Here is a 22699-nt window from a genome sequence, read left to right on the forward strand (position 1 = left end):
TATAGGAGTATGTTTGTAGGTTATATGCAAACATTATGTTATTCTATATAAGGGAATCAAGCATCTGTGGATTTTGGTATCCACAAGGATGGGGGGGTATCCAATACCCTAGGATACTGAAAAATGATTGTATGGGAAAATTTATACTATCTGGCTTCCTCTATCAGTTTGGCCTCAGACTGAAGAGAAAGAAGGTCATTTTTCATCTTTTGTCCTTACTAAGTTGGGCTTTGGTCTGAGACTTGGAATTGATAAGCTAAATGTCATTCTGCATCAGAGTCTTCCACAAGTGATATTAAACACCTTCCATAGATGCCTTTGTTGCTCTCACCAGCCCTCACCATATCATTTATCCTATGTGACCACTCATTGAGTTCTTAGCCTCCAAAGGCAACACAAACAAATGTCATGGGAAATAGCCTCTTGCCAATCCTCAGTGGCCCAGATAATTTCTTATAACAATAGGCTTAAATGGTTGTTTTGCTTAATTTATCTTTAGTTCGGACTCCTGAAAATCGGGTAATATTGTTCTGCAAGGGAGCAGACACCATCATCTGTGAGCTGCTTCATCGTTCCTGTGTAGCCCTTAATAAAGTGACCATGGAACATTTGGATGTAAGTCTTTAGACTTCAGGAGAGGAATGGTGCATCTGGACACATGTCCACAAATGTGTCCCCATGTCAATGTATTTCTGTTGTTACCAGCAGCCAAGGAATCTACTTGGATCACAGCTGGCCAGATTCAGCTACCCACCTGCATAAAAAATAGACAAACAATGGAAAAATGAATTTTATGCCATCTCATCAAACTGAGGAGCAGCAGCTAGACTGCTTCTCTGCAAGTCCCACAGAAGTGGTTATAATTTATAGAAACAAAAGCCAGGTGGTATGTAGATGTAGCTAGGCTATACTGGACAGTGAACATAGCAGTTTCAGCTTCCTTGACATTGCTGAGCCAAGGGATAGTTTTTATTCTCTCAGCTCAGGAACTCTGTTTCATTCTATGGGTGTATACTGGTATCTGTGTCTCTTTAGTTGGTAGAAAACTAAAACTGTCTCATTCTGTGGTATTTTTACTGACGATATTGCCAACTTCTATGTCAAAGACTTGAGTGGGACAGCACCCCATAGGCATGACAATAATTGTATTTATGGGAACACTTGAAGTAATCAGAATTGTTCAGTCCTGAGTAGTCCTCCTTTAAGAGGTCCCATGGTCAGATCTGGTGTTTGTTTCAGAAGAGGACCTGCTGATATGGGAGGCCTTATCCACAAGCCATGATGAAAACAGGAGCAGAAAGTACCTGGCCTGAGATTCTGAGGAGGCTATTTGATATCTCCCTCTGTTGTCTACAGGATTAGAATCCCCAAGGGCACATCCTTTCTCCCTATCTTCTTCTTCTTCTGCCCTGTAGTATTTGGTATACATCAAAAAGAGACTGGTTCCAGCTGCTGGCATGAGAAAAGAAAAACAGATCTATACATCTGGGGTCTCTACACCTAAGCATGGGTGTACAAAAGATTAGGGGAATGAGGAGAGAACAAAGAACAGGATGGAGAGTGTTTCAGATTATATATATATTATATTATGTATATTATAATATATATTATATAATATATAATATATAATATATAACCTGAATATATATATATATATTTGGAATATATATAATCTGAATATATATATATATATATATATATATATATATATATATATAATCTGAACCACTCTCCATCCTGCCCTTTGTTCTCTCCTTATTCCCCTAATAATATATATTTATATATATATATATATATGTGTGTGTGTGTGTAAATATATATATATATATATGTGTGTGTGTGTGTGTGTGTAAATATATATATATATATATAAAATTAGGGGAAAATATAAATATAAATATATATTTATATTTATATATTTTTTATATATATTAAATATGATAATTAGATTGAAGAAAATTCTGTTTGATTTGGCTATTTAAAGATGACTCTACATTAATATATAGCCAGAAGTCAAAGAAAAGATATCCAATAAGTATATTAAAAGATGTTCAACAGGTGTTGGGGTTGTGGCTCAGTGGTAGCATAGCACACTTGTCTGGCATGTGTAAGGCACTGGGTTTGATTCTCAGCACTGCATATAAATAAATAAAACAACTAAAAAAAAAACTTTAAAAAAAGACATTCAACATCTTTAGTCATTAAGGAAATGCAAATAAAAAACATGAAATATCACTTTATACCCACTACAATGGCTAAAATAAAAAAGATGACTAGACAAAAATAAGAGTTGGCAAGGGTTTAGAGAAACTGTAAACTTTATACATCACTGATGGAAAAGTAAAATGACATAGCCATTTTGGAAAACAATCAAATTGCATTTCCTCAGAAAGTTAAGCATAGACTTAACTCATAAAACCGTTTTAGATATTTTGACATGCTTCCTACTACCACCTTAATAGACACTTACAGTGAGGCCTGACTACACTATACTAACCACTAATACCAAACCTATAAGAAGTCAAGTTTCAATAACCCACTCATGCAGAAGCACAGCTCCAGGGCCTCTAAGCCAGAGATCAGCAAACAGATCACACAAAAATAGATTATAGGGCTGAGGTTGTGGCTCAGTGGTAGAGCACTTGCCGAGCATATGTAAGGCATTGGGTTTGATTCTCAGCACCACATAAAAATAAATAAAATAAAGGTTCATCAACAACTGAAAAAAACAAAAACAAACAAACAAAAAACAGGGGGCAGACAATATTTGGCCCCAGGCCCTGGTTTGTTCACCCCAGTACCAAGAGAGAAGAAAAACATATATATAGGGATAAAAGATAATGTTGGGCTGGGGTTGTGGCTCAGCAGTAGAGCACTCACCTAGCATGTGCAAGACCCTGGATTTGATCCTCAGCACCACATAAGAATAAGTAAATAAAATAAAGGTATAAAAAAGGTAATGTTAAAGCATGGTGCTAAATTATTAGTTGAATGGATTACTGAATCTGTCAGTGTTTTATTAAGCTTGTCAAATGCTTTTATGCTTATCCAATACAAAATCAGTTTCTGCCACTATCATATCCTTCTTAAGAAGTTTCCTGAGCTGGATGCACTGGTGAATGCCTGTAATTCCAGTGGCTAAGACAGGAAGATACCAAGTTCAAAGCCAGCATCAACAAGTTAGTGAGACCCTCAGAAACTTAGCAAGACCCTATCTCAAAATAAAAAATGAAAAGGACCAGGGATATAGCTCAGTGGTAAAGTACCCTTGGGTTCAATCCCCAGTACCAAAAAAAACAAAAACAAAAACAAAACAAAACAAAAAAAAACACAAGTGTCCTGAGATCTTCTCAGGCTGCCAACAGGACAGAAGTTTAAGAGTTGACATTCCTTACATATATTGCTTTTTATTAATTTCACCTGACAGTCAATATCAAACACTCATGAATTACACATGGAATTCTTATAATTCAAATTATGTTTCTCTTTGCTTTTATAATGCCAACATGAATTATTTTGTAGTTTACTATAGTGGCAATAATCTAGAATTATTGCTCATGTGCAGTTCTCCCTACAAAAAATCTGTTTCTAACCCACACTTGCATGTATATTAGTTTTGTCCTAAACCACCCACATTTTCACCCAGCCTTCCTTATGACCATCCTGCAGATGCTTAGGTATGGTTAGTCAGGCTATAACAGTGGCCAAACAGTAAAAACATGATACCTCACCTAAGAATATTTCAACAGTGGCCTTGTTAACACAGCTGGCTGTAGCTAATCAACTGATGGAGACAAATACATAAGCATGTGCTATGTAAGATGTCCATTGAGTATTTGGTGGAGGAAGGAAAGAAGAAAAATTAAAATGAATGTATGCTTGAAAAAGAACAGTAACACCATTAATTGTTTTTTATGAGAACTCCTTCTTTTTACTTTATTATTCCTTTTTTTTTTTTTTTTGGTACCAGAGATTGAACACAAGGGTGCTCTGCCACTGAGTCACATTCCTAGCCCTTTTAAAATTTTATTTTGATACAGGGTGTTAATAAGTTGCTTAGGGCCTCACTAAGTTTCTGAGGCTGGCTTTGAACTCATGATCCTCCTGCCTCAGCCTCCTGAGCTGCAGGAATTTCAGGTGTGTGCCCCATGCCCAGCTTTCCCTTCATTTTCATGCCACAGTCATTACTAGCCTCTCTGTAGAAGGTGAATTATTATCCCAATTTTATAAAAAAAAAACTAGAAGTCTTAGTTTTCCCCAGAATCACATAGTAAATTATAGCTAACTCTGGGTGAACTATAGCTAAAGGTTAGAACCTTCTCTCTTAGAACTATTCTCAATATTTTAGTTTATGCTGGCCCCATCCTTGGGACATTTTGCTGAGGAAGTTCAAGAGTGGCTTTTTGCTTAGACTAAGCACTAATCCCATGGTACTAACCATTAAATCCTACTTAGCAAGCAGATGGAGCTTCTGGGGTCAATCTTTCACTTTTTAAACTCAGCATTAACCTAGACTAGACTTGGTACACACAAATATCTTCCAGGATTTTGCCAGCGAAGGTCTTCGCACCCTCATGGTGGCCTACCGAGAGTTGGATGATAAATTCTTCCAGACCTGGAGAAAGAAGCACAATGAGGCGTGTCTGTCTGTGAAAGACAGGGAAATTAAATTATCAACTGTTTATGAAGAGATCGAGAAAGACTTGATGGTGAGTGTGAGGATATTGGGGACAGACTGGGAACAAGGATGGTGGTGGTGGTAGCCAGTAAACTAAGCAAAGGTTCTAAGAGTGCATCCAGAGTATCTACAGGTGTAGGCTGTCTCTGAGAGGAAAGACAGGCAGGCTCAACAGGAAAGCCCACAGTTTTGGGTCAAGGAGGCTGGGTATTGGAATCCAAGCTGATTAGGTGTGTCCTGGAGTTCTGAACCATTGTGAAAATTGCACTGATTGTAATTTTTTTTTTTTTCTTTCTGGCACTGTTTCTTATCCTGGAGCTGCTCACAAAAACTAAGTAATCTATAAGATCAAGATCCAACTAATGCTCAGATTAAATAGTTCAGAACAAATTGATGGAATAATCAGGACAAGAATATTCATTCATTCAATATATTTATTAAGTGCCTCCTATGTACCAAATTCTGTGCCTATAGCAGTAGAGAAACCAGACAAAAAGCCATCTATATAGTTAGTATGTCAGATGGTGAAAGTGCTACAAGGGAAAATAAAGCCAGGAAGAGGGAGTATTAACACATGCTGTGTGTTTTGGAGGGGCAGAGGCATTGCTGCTGTTTTAAACAGGGAAGTTAGTCTTCACTGTGAAGAGGAGATCTGAAGACCTAAAGAAGGTGGCAAGCATTTAGGGGAATGGAATTAATTGTTAAACTTGGTATCTTAGGTATTATGTTGAAGGTTCACTTGATGGTGAGTGGGGGGAGGAGAAGTATGCAGAGAGAAGTGATTTGTGCCCCTTAGATTAGTTCAGTTTGTCTAGCCATTGTTATATGTACATTTTAGTTAATATTACTAGGTATTAAAGAATAAGTTTAATACCCAAAGTTTTTTAGAAGTAGCAAAATAATCCCTACATAAATATAATTTTATTAGTTTTTAGGAAGAACTATCTTCTGGGAATGACCTTTGTTAATCCACCTCTTGGAGCTGGGGGTAGTCCTGAACTCAGTCACTGGAATGGTGAAGAGGGAGAAGAGAAAGTGTGAGGGGAAGTGTTCTAAAATTTTAGGTTATAACCATAGATCTATACATGCATTTTTGGTAAAGTACTTGTGTTTATTGTGCACAAAGTTTATACTTTATTTCACAACATCTAAGCTTTCTAAATGTCCTGAGGTAACAGTGTATCATAAAAAGTAGAGCTAGTGAATCAGCCAACTTATAAATATCTTTTTGTTATAATTGATAGAAAAGGTGCATCTTGGTTTTGTTTTATCTTTGGGAAGTGCATATCAGGACTTGTTTATTAGGCTACAGCAGATAGGCAGAAGGAAGCACACAGGGAGAGATGGAATCAAGAGCTCAAGGGTCTACATTTTGATGTGATCCACTGATGTGTATGCATCTCTGACTGAACTATAGGAATACTTTAATTCTGGAAACATACATTCTTGCTAATATTTTAGTAGTAGAAATCTGATAATGAATGCTCTTAAAAACATGCTTGGTATATTCTGTTGCTTTGTCTTATTTTAAATTGAGCATTAAGAGACTGCATTGTTTTAGTTATAACTCTGCCAATATGTCTATCTAGAGGCCTGTTGCCATTTCTGTCTTCAGTGAAATTTTTATCCCCAAGAAAGGATTGCAATTTTTTAACAGATTGAATTGGTATAGTGTATTCTTATTTATCAAAAATACTGATATAGTTTGGGATTTTGAATTGATGAATATTCTTGGATGTGTGGAAAAGCATGATACACACATGATCTCAATCACACAAAATAGGATGTTGTATATGTATATGCATGACATATCCATCTAAGCTGCTTGTGACTTGATGACTTTGCTTTTTGCTTCTGTTTTTCTGTTTCCTGTAATGCACATAATTAATTTTTTAAAAAACAAAAGCTATTTTTAAAAACTTGAAGAAAAAAAAGTGGTAAGCCAAACAGCCCTCTGGCTTTGCAAATGAGCTTTTCAGACAGAGTAGTAGCAAGAGAAAAACAAACCCTGACACAGGAGCAGGCCTAACTTGTTAGCTGGCAGCCAGTGTGGCTGGGACAGTATGAGTAAGGAGGAGAGAATGAAAGGACATGCAATGTGACAAGTAGGAATGGGTCATCATAAGCCAATGTAAGGATTTGTGGTAAATATGGCGAACCATGGAAGAGTTCAACCAGAGAAGTTATATAGCTTTTAAAGTCATTAGTCTGATTGCAGTGTTGATTTATACTCTAGGACAGTAGTACAGGTGAGAGATGATGATGGCTTGAATCAAACAGAAGTAGTAGAAGTGACAAGGAACGGTCAAATTATGTATGGTTTTTAAAAGTAGAGACAACTGATTTTGCTGATGGATTGGACTATTGAGGATGAGAAAAAGAAATGTTAAGAATGACCCTGACATTTCTGACCAATCTGATACAGGCCAGCCCTGCTATAAACAGAAATGACTGACACCAAAGGGAAAATATAGAGATCCCTAATCTCCTTCTACATTCAGTCCTTCTACAGGCCTGGCAGAATCAGTAATTCATCCATTTGTCAGTTCTTCGGGCTTATTCTTGTCTCCGCACTGTTGTGTTATTAGAGAGAGAAAGCATGATGTTGGATCAAGATTCTTTTAATCTAATGTGGAAAAATGTCTTGGAACCCTTAGATATTTCTAATAGGTACAATAGCAAAGTACACCCAAGCCCTTGTAGGGCTGAAGGGAAAACTGGAGTAGGATACAGAGATCCTTCCTTAAGACTTGCCACATTTGAGGACAGGAAGTATGCAGTAAAGCAAGGGAGAAGTGAAGGTGTACTGAGAAACAGATGGTTTAGAAGTAGCACATAACTTCATGAATGACTCAGGCAAATCCCTTCCCTCTCTGGTACCTAATACTAATTTTCTAAATTTGATTTCAATGTGTGGTGGAAAAGTTGTATGTGTAGAGAGGCAAAGTATGCAGAGTGCTATGCCACCAGGATCCTCCAGGACAGAGCTAGCTCACTGAAGATAACACTGAAGTGCCAGTTCAGTTGTTGGGTAGCATATAGTGCTCTCTCTCTCTCTCTCTCTCTTCCTCACTCATTGATCTCTCTGTTCGAAGCTGTTAGGGGCCACAGGTATAGAAGACAAACTGCAAGATGGAGTGCCTGAGACAATCATCACCCTGAACAAAGCCAGAATCAAAATATGGGTTTTAACTGGTGATAAGCAAGGTAAAAGAAAGCTCCTAGCCTGCATGACTCTCTTCCTCACCTACTTTAACCATTTCTTTCCTCTTTATTTTCCTTTTTTCTTACCAATTTTCTTGACAAATACCTGTAACTCAGATGAAGTCCCTTCAATGTCTAATTTTGTAAACAATTTGCTGAGCATGCACTGTATGCCAGATGCTGTATTTTTCAATGAAAACATACAGATGATCAATCAATCAAACATGACCCCTGTTTCAGCCAGGAACTTAAAAGCTAAAAACTTTATTATTTATTTTTTTACTTTTTGCAGTATTGAACCCAGTATTGGAACCCAGGGCCTCATGTATGCTAGGCAGGTGCTCTACCACTGAGCTACATTCTCAACACACACCCCCGACTTTATTTATTTATTTATTTATTTTGAGACAAGGTCTCACTAAATTACCCAGGCTGGCCTCAAACTTGCTATCCTCCTTTCTCAGCCTCCAGAGTAGCTAGGCTAAAAACTTTAAAGTTATCTTTGTACACTCTCTGTTGTCTCCAATATCCATTTTCTTAGCATGTCCCACTAATTCTTCTGAAAAATCCTCTTGACTATGTCATCACCCTAGTTCAACCTTCATCCTCTGTTGTGGTTCTACAAAAATTTCTGAATTGGTCTGTCTTTTGCCATTACTAATTTCAGCGTGGCCTATATACAATCATCAGTTTAATTTTCCTCAAATTTTATGGTGTTACTCCTCTGCTCAGGGACCTACAGGGATTCTACATTATAAAGGTCAGATTCTATCTGATCTTCAAGACCTTGAAACTGGATGTGGGGGCACATGCCTATAATTCCAGTGACTTGGGAGGCTGAGGCAAGAAGAATTCAAGTTTAAGGTCAGTCTGGGCAATTTAGCAGACCCTGTATCAAAATTTAAAAAAGGCTGTGCATGTGACTCAGTGGTAAAGCACCCCTGGGTTCAATCTCCATTTCTTCAAAAAAAAAAAAAAAAAAGAAAAGAAAAAGAAAGGAAGTTCTTGGTAAACCATTGCTACCTATACAACCTTATCTGCATCCTAATATAACCAGTATCTTCAATATGTCCCAAACAAACCAATTCCTACTCTAGGGTCTATGTTTGGGTTGTTTCCCTACTTGAAATACCTTTTCCTTTCCCTAAACACTTTTTTTGTGGGGGATAGAGGAGTAGCTTTAGCTTAAAATATTTCTTTTTTATTATTAGTACATTATAGTTATACATAATAGTTGGGTTCATTTTGTCATAATCATGCATGCATTAAATTTAATTTGTTCCATTTTGGTCTCTGGTGCCTCCTCTTCCCCTCCCCTCCTCCCACCCACTATTTTTCTTCTTCTACCCTGCTGGCCTTCCTTTTATTTATTTACTTATTTATTTTTAGTTGGTGCTTTATAGATATACATAAAGGTGAAGTTCACTATTATATGTATATATACACATAGCATAATTTTTTCAAATTCAGTCTGCATTTCCTCCCCTTTCCTGTCCCTCTTTCCTTCCCCTCAATATCCTTCTATTCCACAGATCTTCCCTCTATTCTTATGAATTCATTCCCTCCTCTAGCTTTCCTTCCCCCTCCCCTTATTTTCCTCTAGCTTCCACATATGAGAGAAAGCATTTGACTCTTGATTTTTTGAGTCTGGCTTATTTCATAGCATGATACTCTCCGGATCTATCCATCTACCGGTAAATGCCATGATTTCATTATTTATGGTTGAGTAAAACTCCACTGTGTATACATACCATGTTTTCTTAATCCATTCATCAGGCACCTGGGCTGGTTCCATAACTTGGCTATTGTAAATTGTGCTGATGTGCCTGTCTCATTACAGTGTGCTGATTTTAGTTCTTTGGGGTAAATACTGAGGAGTGGGATAGCTGGGTATATATATAGTGGTTATTATCCCTGTTCTTCTGAGGAATCTCCATATTGCTTTCCAAAATGATTGTACTAATTCACAGTCCCACCAACAATGTATAAGTGTACCTTTTTTTCCATATCTTCACCAGCATTTATTATTATTTGTATTCTTGATGATTGTCATTCTAACTAGAATTAAGATGGAATCTCAATGTAGTTTTGATTTGCATTTCCCTGATTGCCAGTAATGTTGAAATTTCTTCACACATTTTTTGGTCATTTGTTTTCTTTCTTTCTTTTTGAGAATTATCTATTTAATTCTTTTGCCCATTTATTCATTGGATTATTTGGGGTGTTTTGGTTTGCTTTAGTTTGGTGTTAAGCTTTCTGATTTCTTTATATATTCTGGATATTAATCCCCTGTCAGAGGAGTAACTGGCAAAGATTTTCTCTCATTCTGTTGGCTGTCTCTTCATGCTCTTAATCATTTCCTTTGCTGTGCAGAAGCTTTTTAATTTGATGCTATCCCACTTACTGATTCTTGGTTTTATTTCTTGAGCTTTAGGGGTCTTGTTAAGGAAGTTGGTGCCTGTGCCAATATGTTGGGCTCTTAAACCTATGTTTTCTTCTAGAAGTTGAAAAGTTTGGAGCCCAATTCCTAAGTCATTGATCCACTTTGATTTAACTTTGGGGCTAGGTGAGAGATAGGGTTCTAGTTTCATTCTTCTACATATGGATATCCAGTTTTTCCACCACCATTTGTTTAAAAGGTTGTCTTTTCTCTAACATATATTTTTGGTTCCTCTGTCAAGTATCAGATGACTCTAACTATGTGGGATTGACTCTGTGTCTTCTATTCTATTCCACTGGTCTTCATGTCTATCTTGATGCCAATACTGTGATGTTTTTGTTACTATAGCTCTGTAGTATAATTTGAGATCAGGTATTGTGATATTTCCAGCATCACTCTTCTTGCTCAAGATTGCTTTGGCTATTCTGGGTTTTTTATTCTTCCAAATGAATTTAAGACCATTTTTTTCTAGTTCTGTGAAGAATATCATTAGTATTTTGTTGGCGATTGCATTGAATATGTATAACACTTTTTGGTAATATGGCCATTTTGACAATATTAATTCTGCATATCCAATAACATGGAAGGTCTTTCCATCTTCTAAGGTGGTCTTCATTTTCTTTCTTCAGTGTTCTATAGTTTTTATTTTAGGGGGTCTTTCACCTCCTTGGTTAGATTTATTCCCAAGTATTAAAAATATGAAACACTTCACAAATTGGCATGTCATCCTTATGCAGGGTCCATGCCAACTTCTCTGTATCCATCCAATTTTAGTATATGTGCTGCCAAAGCAAGCACCCCTAACACTCTTACTCATCCTTCAAGGCCTTCCTTCAAGAAAGTTCCTGTGACAATTGCAATCTCTCTTCTGAATTTCGATACTACTTGTGGCCAGGGTTCAGGACTTAATTTTTAAAAATGTTTTCCTTTGTATGAATTTATTTCAAATTCCAGGTTTTCTAATGTAAAGAAGGGATACAACTTAAACATGCCTCAGTTCCCCATAAAGTCTAGGATGGAGCTGAATGTGGTGGTACATCCCTATAGTCTCAAGCTGAGGCAAGAGGATCACAACTTTGAAGCTAGCCTGAGCAAATTAGTGAGACCCTGTTTCAAAATTAAATTTTAAAAATTAAAAAGGCTGGGGATACAGCTCAGTGGTACAGTACTCCTGGGTTCAATCCCTAGTACTGCCAAAAAGGGCGGGGGCGATAAATAGGCACAGTCATGTTCTAAGAAATATATCCTGATTGCCTAGAGAAGTGGATACAGACAGATTTTACTTTCAGCAATAGGAAAAGGCTTTCTAGAGAAGGCTAAGCCTGAATGGTTCTAGTTATTAATAAATTATTCACAAATCTGTACCAAGTAGACACTCATCTGTCAATGTTTGAATGAGATTTTCACTGATTAATAAAAAATATACTTTGCATCCAAGGCAAATGTAGACAAGTGAAGTTGAAGCCCACTGTTAGTGCGTATGTAAACTATACCCTGTGACAACCCTGTCCCGATCTATAAACGCCAGCCAAAATGAGATCTGTGTTGCCTTTCCTACAGAAACTGCTGTGAACATTGCCTACTCCTGTAATGTATTTGAGGATGAAATGGATGAGGTGTTTGTGATTGAAGGCAAGGACAGTGATACAATTCTGCAAGAACTCAGGTACAGTTTGGAGGGTGGCCACAGCCAATCCCTAGACCAAAGATTCCCTACACGTCTCTTCCCCCAATGTGAACTCTACAACATCAGAAGGAATAAAGAAGAAATGCAGCAGGGAGGAAAATCTGAATATTTAAGAGAATTTTATAAAGAAGCACTCAGACTAGAGGAGTTGGAGTGTGGAGGATGGAGAAGTGAGGTTCATGGTGCTCAGGAATCTACAGCAGTAGCAGGTCTCAAGAGACAGTCAAGTCTAAGGTCCTGGCCAGTGCTTTGTAGAGTACTTGTACCTTTCTTGACTACTTTCACCATGGGCACATTTTCCTAAGCTCTGACCACTATTCTTGGTTTTCAGGACAGCAAGGGGCAAGATGAAACCTGAATCTCTACTGGAATCAGACCCAATCAACATTTACCTAAAGAGGAAGTCCAAAAGGTCCTTCACAATGCCTGAGGAGGTGCCCTCTGGTGACTATGGCTTAATCATCAGTGGCTACAGTCTGGTAGGCAATAGAGTTATAACTCTTCTTCCAAGGAACTCCCTTCCTAGGTTCAACACACTTCAGGGAAATTTCAAGACCTCTTCCCTATTCTTAGCTGTCCTAGTGCCCATCTCTCAGATGCCAATGCCTGAAAGACACCTTTCCCCAAGATACTCTTGGCACGAATAAATGAAGAAAGGAAAGCCAAGGGAAAACTCCTTCTTGATCCAAATTCTTTACTACTGATGTGACCTGTCACTTAGAAGAAACAGGAACCCAGCAGAACCAGACCTCCAAGAAGTCACTTAGCCTCATATAGCCCTATCAACTGATTTGACTTAATGAGAGGCCTGACTAGTTTCCCATTTGAGGCTCAGCCAGAGAATACCTAGAATTGCCTTAGGGGTTTGGCCTTCCTTTGGGGTAGATAACCTTGGGAGCAGCTATGCCTACCCTATGAAAGAAAAGAGTTTGAATGCAAGGGGAGGAAACTCGAAAGGTCATTTCTGGGCAACTTGAAGAGTGGGTATGTCTTGGTGTTGCAGGCTTATGCTCTAGAAGGGAACCTGGAGTTGGAACTGCTACGAACAGCGAGCATGTGCAAGGGGGTAATCTGCTGCCGGATGACACCCTTCCAGAAGGCCCAGGTGGTAGAGCTGGTGAAGAGGTACAAGAAGGTGGTGACACTGGCCATCGGGGATGGGGCCAATGACGTCAGCATGATCAAAGGCATGTGAGCAGAAGGGGGGGCATTAGTCCTCAGTCATGACTTGCCTCTTTCTTCCTTCATGGGCAAAATTGATCTGAGTGGCATTGTATTGCTGGCTCATACTCCTACCTATTAAGCAGTACACGGTGATAATGTTTTGCAACTCCATTCCTGTTCCTCTACACCTGCATTCCCACTTATTTACACCTGCAGATATTTGCCCATATCCACAAGTTTTCAGATTCATTTACTTAACTATGAAGGTAAATACATAGAAACTCATGGCTCCCATAAGAATATGTGTATTCATTCATAAAACAACAAGCTATACAACTACCATACCACCTGAGATGACATCAAGGCCCACAGAAAGAACCCCTGGGCAGGAGTCATAGTCTGCTCTTTTTTTGAAGGATGTAGGCTATGAGGCCTAATGCAGCCCAACGCTGTGTTCCCAAGAACTTGACCTGGTTCCCCTGGCTGGGAGAGAATAGATTTAGTGATCACTTTGGACCAATAAAAGCAAATGGCTGAAATTTACTTGTTTTAATTTCAGATGAATATTATTAGCCTCCAGCAGTTTGTTGATCAGGGAGATATGGACAAAATATAGAGGTCCTCTAGTCTCATCTCTTTACCCACACAGGAAACACTAGCAGATATTCCAGCCTCAATTTCAATACTATCAAGTGTTCTTGCTATCTTAACCAGTTTCTAGAATCACTCTCGTCTTTAGAGCCTGAGATTAAGCAATGCAGTAGGAGGTATATACCAGATCAGTGAATTTGACCAGAAGAATAGTGAATTACCACAGACTGATTAAAACTTTTAGGAACTTCAATCTTATATTCCATCAAGTACAATCTTTGCTTTATCCAGAAAAATTCTCCTGAGACCTACTGAAGAGTTTATCTCTCACTGAAAAACTATTGCTCCCAATAGTTCAGGTTTCAGTCCCTTAGGTAAACTTAAATAATTAAATATTATATTAGATTGGCATCCATTTTGCATCCTTGATTTAAGTGACTTCCATAGATAATAAGATATTTAAACCTTAACATCTAGATGTGGGAAAGAGTCTAAAGGGATAGAGTAGAAGCAAAGAATATCTGGGACAACTTTTGAGTTATTACTGGCCATACCAGGCATTCTTGAGTGGCAGCATTCAAAAAAAGTACAGAAAGAGACTGTTTTCCAGGTTGTGGGGGAGGGGCACTCCATTAAGGGGGAAGGACTCTACTTAAGGAACTGCCATTTTGAATTGAGCCTGAGTATTTTCCAAATGTAAAACAAGGGGTTTATGCAACATTATCCAGCATTTCCTTTACATTTCTCAGGGTGGGAGTCTTAACAAATAAGCTCTGTGGCTTAGAATCTTCTGGGCTTTCACTGCAGCTGCCCACATTGGGGTCGGTATCAGCGGCCAGGAGGGGATGCAGGCCATGCTCAACAGTGACTTTGCCTTCTCCCAGTTCCGCTACCTTCAACGTCTGCTGTTGGTACATGGCCGCTGGTCTTATAATCGCATGTGCAAATTTCTCAGCTTCTTCTTTTATAAGAATTTTGTCTTCACCTTGGTGCACTTCTGGTATGCTTTTTTCAACGGATTCTCTGCACAGGTAGGAGTTCATTGGGGATGGGGCCAATGATGTCAGCATGATCAAAGGCATGTGACCCTAATCATCTTGGTCTTCTCTAGTCACTCACACTTTAACAAGCTCAGACCTTTTTCTACCTCTAGAGACCAATGTATGACACACTGCCATCCATCCATAGCTTTATGACAACCCATAAAGCTTTTCACCCCATATTGATCCCATCTCCCAACCCTGCACTAATTGTAGATTTCCAAACCATAAAGATTCTGGCCTAGCTCTGTTCTTAATACCTACCTTCAGAAATCTTCCTAATAAGTTAGTTTCACTTTTTCTTTAACATTGGCATTATAATTTCCAAACACATGTGATGGGAAGTATTGATGGACCTAGAATTTTTCTTAGCATCCAAAATATCCTATGGAATAGGCTAAGGCCTCTGGGTCCTGCCAGACAAGCTATTCTGACATTCACTACAGCTTCCCTTTACTTCTCCTTCTCTACCCTGACTGCCTGCACCCCTGTCCCAAACACACACACACACACACACACACACACACACACAGTTGCTGCTTGGGTGAATTAATTCCTCATTTGAAATATGAAATTTCCGTAACCATTCTGGGGAAAAGTGACACCTGAATTTTGATGTTTTAAGAGCAGTCCCCTTCCTATAAGTTTTTCAGGAGTCTGTCAAGATTACCAAAAGAAACCACCTCAGAAATGACCAGTCAGCAGACTGTGGACTGTGGGAGACTGTATACCCTCAGGGCCTAGCCAAGCCAGTCTGGTTTGTGGGAGGTGTGTGTGTGTGCTACATGTGTTGCTGCTGACCTCTTGTGGATAGTAAGGAAAGAGTTCCTTTCTAGTTCCCAGAATGGAACACCCAGCTGTAGAAGGTTCGATGAATCTATTCCCTTTGCCAGTGTTAGATGTCCAGTGCTACAGAAGCCACTGAAGCCATATAAGGCAGAAAAAGAAAACAGCCTAAAGGTTTACTTGCCTGGTAGTGCCTGGGTGTGGCTCCACTCTTGAGTCCTTTCTCTGCAGGAAGGAGCAGAGCAGGTTGTGGTGCAGATCAGCATTGAAAGCTTGATGTGGCCTGGCACCAGCCTTGGACAGAGGGTTCTACATACAGTAGGATCAAATAAAAAATTGGAGCTCTCAGTCAAATCCTGAAATCCATACTAACTCTGGGTTAGTATGGTGGTGACTAAGGCAGCCAGGGGAGGGCTATCTTGGGCCTGGGAGGTGGAGGTGGGACTTTGGAGGAGAGAGGAGAATTCAAAAATCTCCTTGGTATTCTTCCAGGCAGTCTATGATACCTGGTTTATCACCTGCTACAATTTGATTTACACCTCCCTCCCTGTCCTGGGCTTGAGTCTATTTGATCAGGTAAGACCAGAAGCAAGCCTCTCAGTCGGGGGTTGAAGCCCCTGAACCCTTGAGGAATATTCCCAAGAGTGGGGTAAAGAGCAAGAACTGAACTCAACAAAATTAACTGTAAAGAAAATAATTTCTAGAGCAAGTAAAGGAGCTTATTGCCTGGAATAGGTATCATGAGAAAAACAAAAAATCCTCCTGCACTGAAAATAATCACCAGTTTTTAAAAGTCAGGTTTTCCTGTCTCAACTTTATCTTTAGAGAGAGAAACATGGAAATTATGCTGTATAGTACATTGAGTGTATCCAAAAGTAGTAAAATGAAAGAGAGCTACTGGATCAGGACTGGGTAAAGCAAGGGGCTTCAAGAAAGGGGATTCCCTAGCAGGGTGTGGTGGTACATGCCAGTAATTCCAGCAGCTTGTAGGCTGAAACAGGAGGATCTCAAGTTCAAAGCCAGCCTCATCAACTTAGTGAGGCCCTAAGCAACTTAATGAGACCATCTCAAAATAAAAATTAAGGAAAGGACAGGGATGTGACTCAGTGGTTGAGTGCCTCTGGGTTCAATCCCTCATACCAAAAACAAAAACAAAAAAAACAAAGATGATTACCATTTAGAGATGATGAGGATGAGCTAAGCCAAGCAGGAAAGACTAGGTGGGGAGTCCTAAGGAACAAGCATGGGAGCATGTGTATTCCATGCATCACAGGGAGCTAGACCAGGATATACCCTTTGTCCCTCTCAGAAATTTTCTGCATGTTGAGGGTCCTAGTATCCCTTCCCCCGCCTCTTCTATGCCAGTCTCAACTCCTGAGCACCACAGTAGACAAGGAGCATCCAAAGAGTTGTAAAGCAACTGAAATAGGACATCATGGAATCATGGTTCCCAGTCTCCATCAGGGTAGTAGCACTGAAAGAAATTCTACATGAAGTAGTTGCCAAAACTCAGAAAGACAAGAGGGATAGATTGTGTTACTCAGTAGTACTATCCTGCTTCGATGATCTAGTTCCAGTCATCTACCACTGAAGCCATGCCCCAAGTTTTGAATTTCAAGTTTCATATTTGGAAAATGAAGACAAGCCAGCATCATTCATACAGAGAATTCTCCCACCTTGAGTTCATCAGTAGCTATGGAAGGGAATAGGAAGAACATCATGAACACAGATGTTTTGACTAACTAGTCCCCCATTGGCTTCCTGTTCTTTACCCATTAGCTTTTAACACACACACACACAAAAAAAATAAATAAATAAAAATAAAGGAACACTTACACTTGGGGACCCATGTTTTTAATGCCACCCCCATTCCATTCCAAGCTCCAGTCCTCCCTTACAGCTACCCCCAAACCAAACTCCCTTTCACAATTTTCTAATCCTGAATGCCTCCAAGTGCTTCTCATCATCCTGACCTTCTCCTAGCTTCCTTCTACTACCTTGATCCTTGCCTAGAGAGGAGGACTTCAGGAAGGGTCTGTGGTCGCTGCCCTGTTCTCTGATTCCACTTCTCAAGTACTCCATGAGGAAGCTCCTAGGCAGCCTGGCAGCAGACACAAATGAGGGGAGACACCTCTACTCTGATGGAGATGGGACCTTCTATGGAGAGACTCTGAGCCTTCCTCCTTCCCTCTGGTATTTCCAGGATGTGAATGAAACATGGAGCCTACATTTCCCAGAGCTGTATATCCCAGGCCAGCACAACCTCTATTTCAACAAGAAGGAATTTGTGAAGTGTTTATTACACGGGATCTACAGTTCCTTTGTGCTGTTCTTTGTCCCCATGGGAACAATTTACAACTCAGCACGCAGTGATGGAAAGGACATCTCCGACATCCAGACCTTTTGCCTGCTAGTACAAACCTCCTTAATCTGGGTGGTCACAGTGCAGGTGTGGCCACTAGCAGTGGGAATGAGGGGATTGGATGGGGAGCTGTCTAGAAAGACAGGGAGGTAAGGAGGGGGGTAGACAGAAAGGAGCATTCTCCATCACAGAATTGGAGAAGGGAGGTGGCTAATAGAGATCGCAGGTTATAGGGTATTGCACATAACCTAGTGCTTTTCAGATTGCCCTGCAGACAACCTACTGGACGATGATAAGCCACTTCTTCATCTGGGGTAGCCTGGGTTTCTACTTTTGCATCTTATTCTTCCTGTACAGTGATGGCTTGTGTCTAATGTTCCCCACCATCTTTCAATTCCTAGGTAAGACCCTGGCCAGTAGGTGGGGGAGGTACCAAGTATATTTATTAAATAAATGTTTACTGAGAGGCTATTACTATGTGCTAAGCTCTGTGGATAAAGAGATAAGAAATGATCTCTAACCTAAAGGGACTCAAAATCTAGGTAGGACTACCTAGATAGGATTCAAAAATATTTTACCTTAGAGTTTCCATGATTTTTTTTTTCAAATATCTAGTTTGATCTTCACGGGAATACTATGATGTAGGCAGGGCAAGAATTATTAGCACCATTTTGGAGACTGGAGGGTTTTTTTCAATTAAATGACTCAATATAGGTCTCCTGATTCCAGTCAACATCCTTTATACTGTAGCATTACTGCCTTATTGTCTCCTGTATTCATTTCTCTCTGTCTCAAGTCCACTTCATGAGGATAAAATACAGAAAGAGTAGCCATATAGATGTCCTTGGCTTCTATCTCTTGTCAGGCCACTAACTCACTTTTCTCCTCTAAAGCTTTCTGTCCCATTTTTGTATACAAGCCAATGTACTAGGATTCCCCATTACCTACCCCCACTCTCCTGCCTGCCCAGCCTGTAGAGGGAGACAAAAGTATGTAAATTCACAGTGACGGGGCTGCACAAAGGACCCAACTGCAATTATTTTGCATTTATATCATTCCTCAGGAGACCAGACTGTCTCCAAATCAATAACATCCTTCTTTGGACTAGAGAGGTATCTAAGTTCTGGCTAATACTGCCCACTCCTAACCTCTCCCCTTTCTCCAGACTGTTTGCCTTACCCCTCCTTGCTCATTGTGTACAGGTGTGGCTAGGAACACTATGAACCAGTCACAATTGTGGCTGGGCCTTATCCTCAGTGTGATCCTCTGTATAATTCCTGCATTTGGGTACCAGTTTCTCCAACCACTAATTTGGCCTCTCAGTGTGGACAAGGTAAGTGGAACAGGGAGCCTACCCAGATATGATTTATAATCCTTTTCCCCTTTGCCTTTGTGAATAAAACCCCGTCCCCCATGCTCTGGATACAGGTTTTGGACACAATTCATTATGGCAAGATACGGCCACCAGAAGTTCAAGTCCGGACCAAAGTGAAACACCCAGGCCTGCGACGTTCTGCCTATGCATTCTCCCACAAACAGGGCTTTGGGGCCCTCATCACTTCTGGAAAGACAACAAAGGCCAAGAAAAACAGCTTTCCTCTTAAAAAGTAGAGGCCCTTAGGGAAACCCAAAGACAGTCAGTTATTGTTCTTCCTCCCTTGTATACATGCAATTTAGAAAGGAGGGATTAGAGTCCCTGGGAATAGCATAAACCTGCTCCTCCACTCTCAGGACTGGGACTCAGCCTCTTCATTCCCCAGAAAGGCTGTGCCCAGGTAAGGAAAGAGTCCTCAGATATCTGCCAGAGTTGTAGCATTTCAAGAAAAATCAATCTCAGGCTTCCCTTCCACCATCCCTCTCAAGTTTTAATCCAGAAAAGCAAATGTGGAAGTAGAGGTGGTAGAGGGACAGTGCAGGGAAGGAGAAAAAGAAGATAGGACCTAAGAATCTTACTTTGGACCCTATCTCCCATACCCAGAGCATAACCTTCCCAGGGGCCCATAGGAACATATTTCCATCCTAGCACTCACTCTTCTTAGGTTTATTTGGGAGATTTAGAGTGAGTATTTTGCTGGCCCTGATAGCAAAAGTGGGAGGCAGCTTTGGAGAGTTGGTCTTGAGAAGCCAAAGGAGAGTTTCTGGACCCCAAAAAAGGATGTGGTTCTTGCTGGGATAAGTTGCTCAATATTTTGCTTTCTTCCCCTCTCTTTTGACCCCTTTGACCCAAGAACTGATGCATGATCAGACCTCAGAACCAGGATGGGAAAAATGGAGAGGATTTTTTTAGAACTCATGTCTTAGGGGGATATAACCATAATTGGTGAGCGTCTGTCTTCATTCCATAAAATTATTTTGAGAAGAAATTGTATATATTTGGAATATTGTTTCTAAGAAGTTTATGGTAAAATAAATTGCATATTTTTGAGTGAAGAGATTTGTGTGGCTTATTGGGGTCCAAGTGATTATAATATAGTCTGAGCAATATCATTTTCCCACAGACCCCTCACCTTTTTCCCCCTTCAAATTAGACCAACATATTCCCTCTTGGCTATCTCCCCTTTTTTTCAGTTCCACTTTTCTGCCCTGTCTTGCTAAACTCTATCTTTGCTTCAGGTGACCACACCTTTTATCTCTATAGTGTTTTCCTCTTTGCATTCCTTAAATATTGGTTCCTAAAGCTCCATCATAGGTTCTCTGCTCATTTTTCCCTGTACCCCTTTTCTTAGTGACTTTATCCAAACTCTTGACTTCATTTACCAACAGAAAGATGGTAGCCCTCATCTCTCTGGGGAGGTATAGATCCATATATTAAACCAACTCTGAGATCTTTCACTTAGCTGAGGCTTTGGAAACATAAATTCAAACCTGTTCAACCTGATCATTTTCCCCCAGATTTTAATAGGATGCCACCACCATCATTCTAGTGATCCAAAGCAGAAAGATGGGAATCATCCTTTACTTCTTCCTCTAGATTGATGTCCAGTCAGTAATCAAGTCATGAAATTCTCTATCCTTATTTCTTGTTTTCTCTTCCCTTCCACTATTGCTATCATTGCCTTTGCTCAGACTTTCATCAACTCTTAACTTGGATTCTGGCATAAAATCTCCAACTTAATTTATCTGATTCTTTCCCTTCAACAGCATCAATAATACTATTTCCAGAGTAATCTTTCTGAAAGGAAAATTGTGTTATATCAAGAGCCAGTTTACCATCCTTTGAGGACTCCCCAAGCTTTCTAGATCAAGTTAAAGTGTGGACACTTTATTATTGGGCCCTCTCTAGCCCTGTCTTCCATGACTAGTCATGAATTTCTGGTCTTCATGTCATAATGAAGAATATGTTCTCATATTCTAAAATGCTTTCCCCCACTCCTTTCTTTATCTAGTGAATTTTTAGTCATCCTTCAAATTCAGGTTATTTGGAATTAAGAGAAAGATGATGGTTTGATGCCACTCAATATATTAAGCACCACTGAATTGTATACTTTTAAATGGTTAATTTTATGCATTGCTCACCTCAATTTAAAAAAAAAAAAAAGCTCAGATTAGGCATATCTCTTCCAGGAGGTTTTCCTAATTCTTTAATGTGGTTTATATGCCTGCCCTATGTACTCAATTACTTCTCTATACATACCTCTATCAGACATACTTGTTAGAAGGCATTGTAATCATTGATTTTCTTTCTAGACCCAGCATACACTAAATCTTTAATAAATGTCTGTTGAATGAATGAAAGAATATTGAAGTCTTCTGCTTCTCTACCTGTATGTCTTATTTTCATAAATAGCAACACTACCCAAGAGCTCAAACCAGAAACTTGGAAGTTGTGCTGGACTCTTCTCCACTATTCCTCTAACCCAAATCTACTAAGTTCCAGATTCTGAATCAGAAACGTCTTCATTTTTTTTCCTTTCTCCCATCCAAGAACTAATTAGGCCCAACCCCACTTAGTTTCCAAGATTGGGTACATTCAGTGTGGTATGGCTATAGACAATTTTTCCCTTTCTTATTCTTAATCCTGCTGCTCTCACTATAGCAACATCTGCTATGGTATGAGTGGGTATGTGTGGGACACTGAGGATTGAACCTAGGGACACTTTATCACTGAGCTACATTCCCAGGTCTTTTTGTTGTTGTTGTTGTTGTTCTGTTTTAGACAGGATCTCACCAAGTTGCTGAGGCTGACCTGGAACTTGTGATCCTCCTGCCTCAGCCTCCCAAGTCACTGGTATAACAAGAGTATGCTATCACATCTGGCATATAATCTCATTCTTGCCATACCACATCATTTCAGAACTAAAGGTTCCATCATCTTCAGAAGCATTTATGGCTTGGCTCTTTCTGTTCTCTCTCCATACTTTCATCCCTTCTTTGTTTAATATCTGCTCTTAACTCAGATAGGGTCACTTCTTCCAGGAAAATAACACAATCTCATATTCTGAGTTAACTGCCTCTTTCTTGTGCGAGAGTACCTTGCACCTTTCCTTTCTTTCCATTTTCCAAAGTTTGAATATTTGATCATTCATAGGCCCCTTTTAATTATGGCTTACTTCTCTGCCTTCTCTGCTAGACCATTTTGAATGATCATATTTTTTAGGGCAATAATATTCTCATTCATTCTCTCTCTCTCTCCAAGCAGAAATGCTAGCACTTAGATTTTTATGTTTTTCAGTGAATGATATCTACTACCTTTTATTTTTCTTAAACTTGCTTCTTATCCTTTCATTTCAAAATGAAGCTCATCCTT

At 39.6% G+C, this 22699-nt stretch overlaps 1 protein-coding gene and 1 non-coding gene across 2 annotated transcripts in view; one reads left to right on the top strand and one right to left on the bottom strand.

Moving 5' to 3' along the window:
* Positions 1 to 19563, top strand: part of LOC114089128 (phospholipid-transporting ATPase FetA-like) — an 83096-nt gene extending 63533 nt beyond the window's left edge. The window contains exons 17-28 of the mRNA XM_071600400.1: positions 500 to 615; positions 4545 to 4709; positions 7774 to 7885; positions 11883 to 11988; positions 12341 to 12488; positions 13013 to 13196; positions 14572 to 14795; positions 16083 to 16166; positions 17794 to 18039; positions 18215 to 18353; positions 19155 to 19285; positions 19381 to 19563. Coding sequence (XP_071456501.1) covers positions 500 to 615; positions 4545 to 4709; positions 7774 to 7885; positions 11883 to 11988; positions 12341 to 12488; positions 13013 to 13196; positions 14572 to 14795; positions 16083 to 16166; positions 17794 to 18039; positions 18215 to 18353; positions 19155 to 19285; positions 19381 to 19563 — 1838 coding nt within the window. The remainder of the gene's footprint in view (positions 1 to 499; positions 616 to 4544; positions 4710 to 7773; positions 7886 to 11882; positions 11989 to 12340; positions 12489 to 13012; positions 13197 to 14571; positions 14796 to 16082; positions 16167 to 17793; positions 18040 to 18214; positions 18354 to 19154; positions 19286 to 19380) is intronic.
* Positions 11015 to 11120, bottom strand: LOC114089323 (U6 spliceosomal RNA). Its single transcript, XR_011704217.1, has one exon. It is a non-coding gene; the product is annotated as a U6 spliceosomal RNA (small nuclear RNA).
* Positions 19564 to 22699: the final 3136 nt, after the last annotated feature.

The sequence above is a fragment of the Marmota flaviventris genome, chromosome 13 (genome assembly GCF_047511675.1).
Source record: "Marmota flaviventris isolate mMarFla1 chromosome 13, mMarFla1.hap1, whole genome shotgun sequence".
Lineage (NCBI taxonomy): Eukaryota > Metazoa > Chordata > Mammalia > Rodentia > Sciuridae > Marmota > Marmota flaviventris.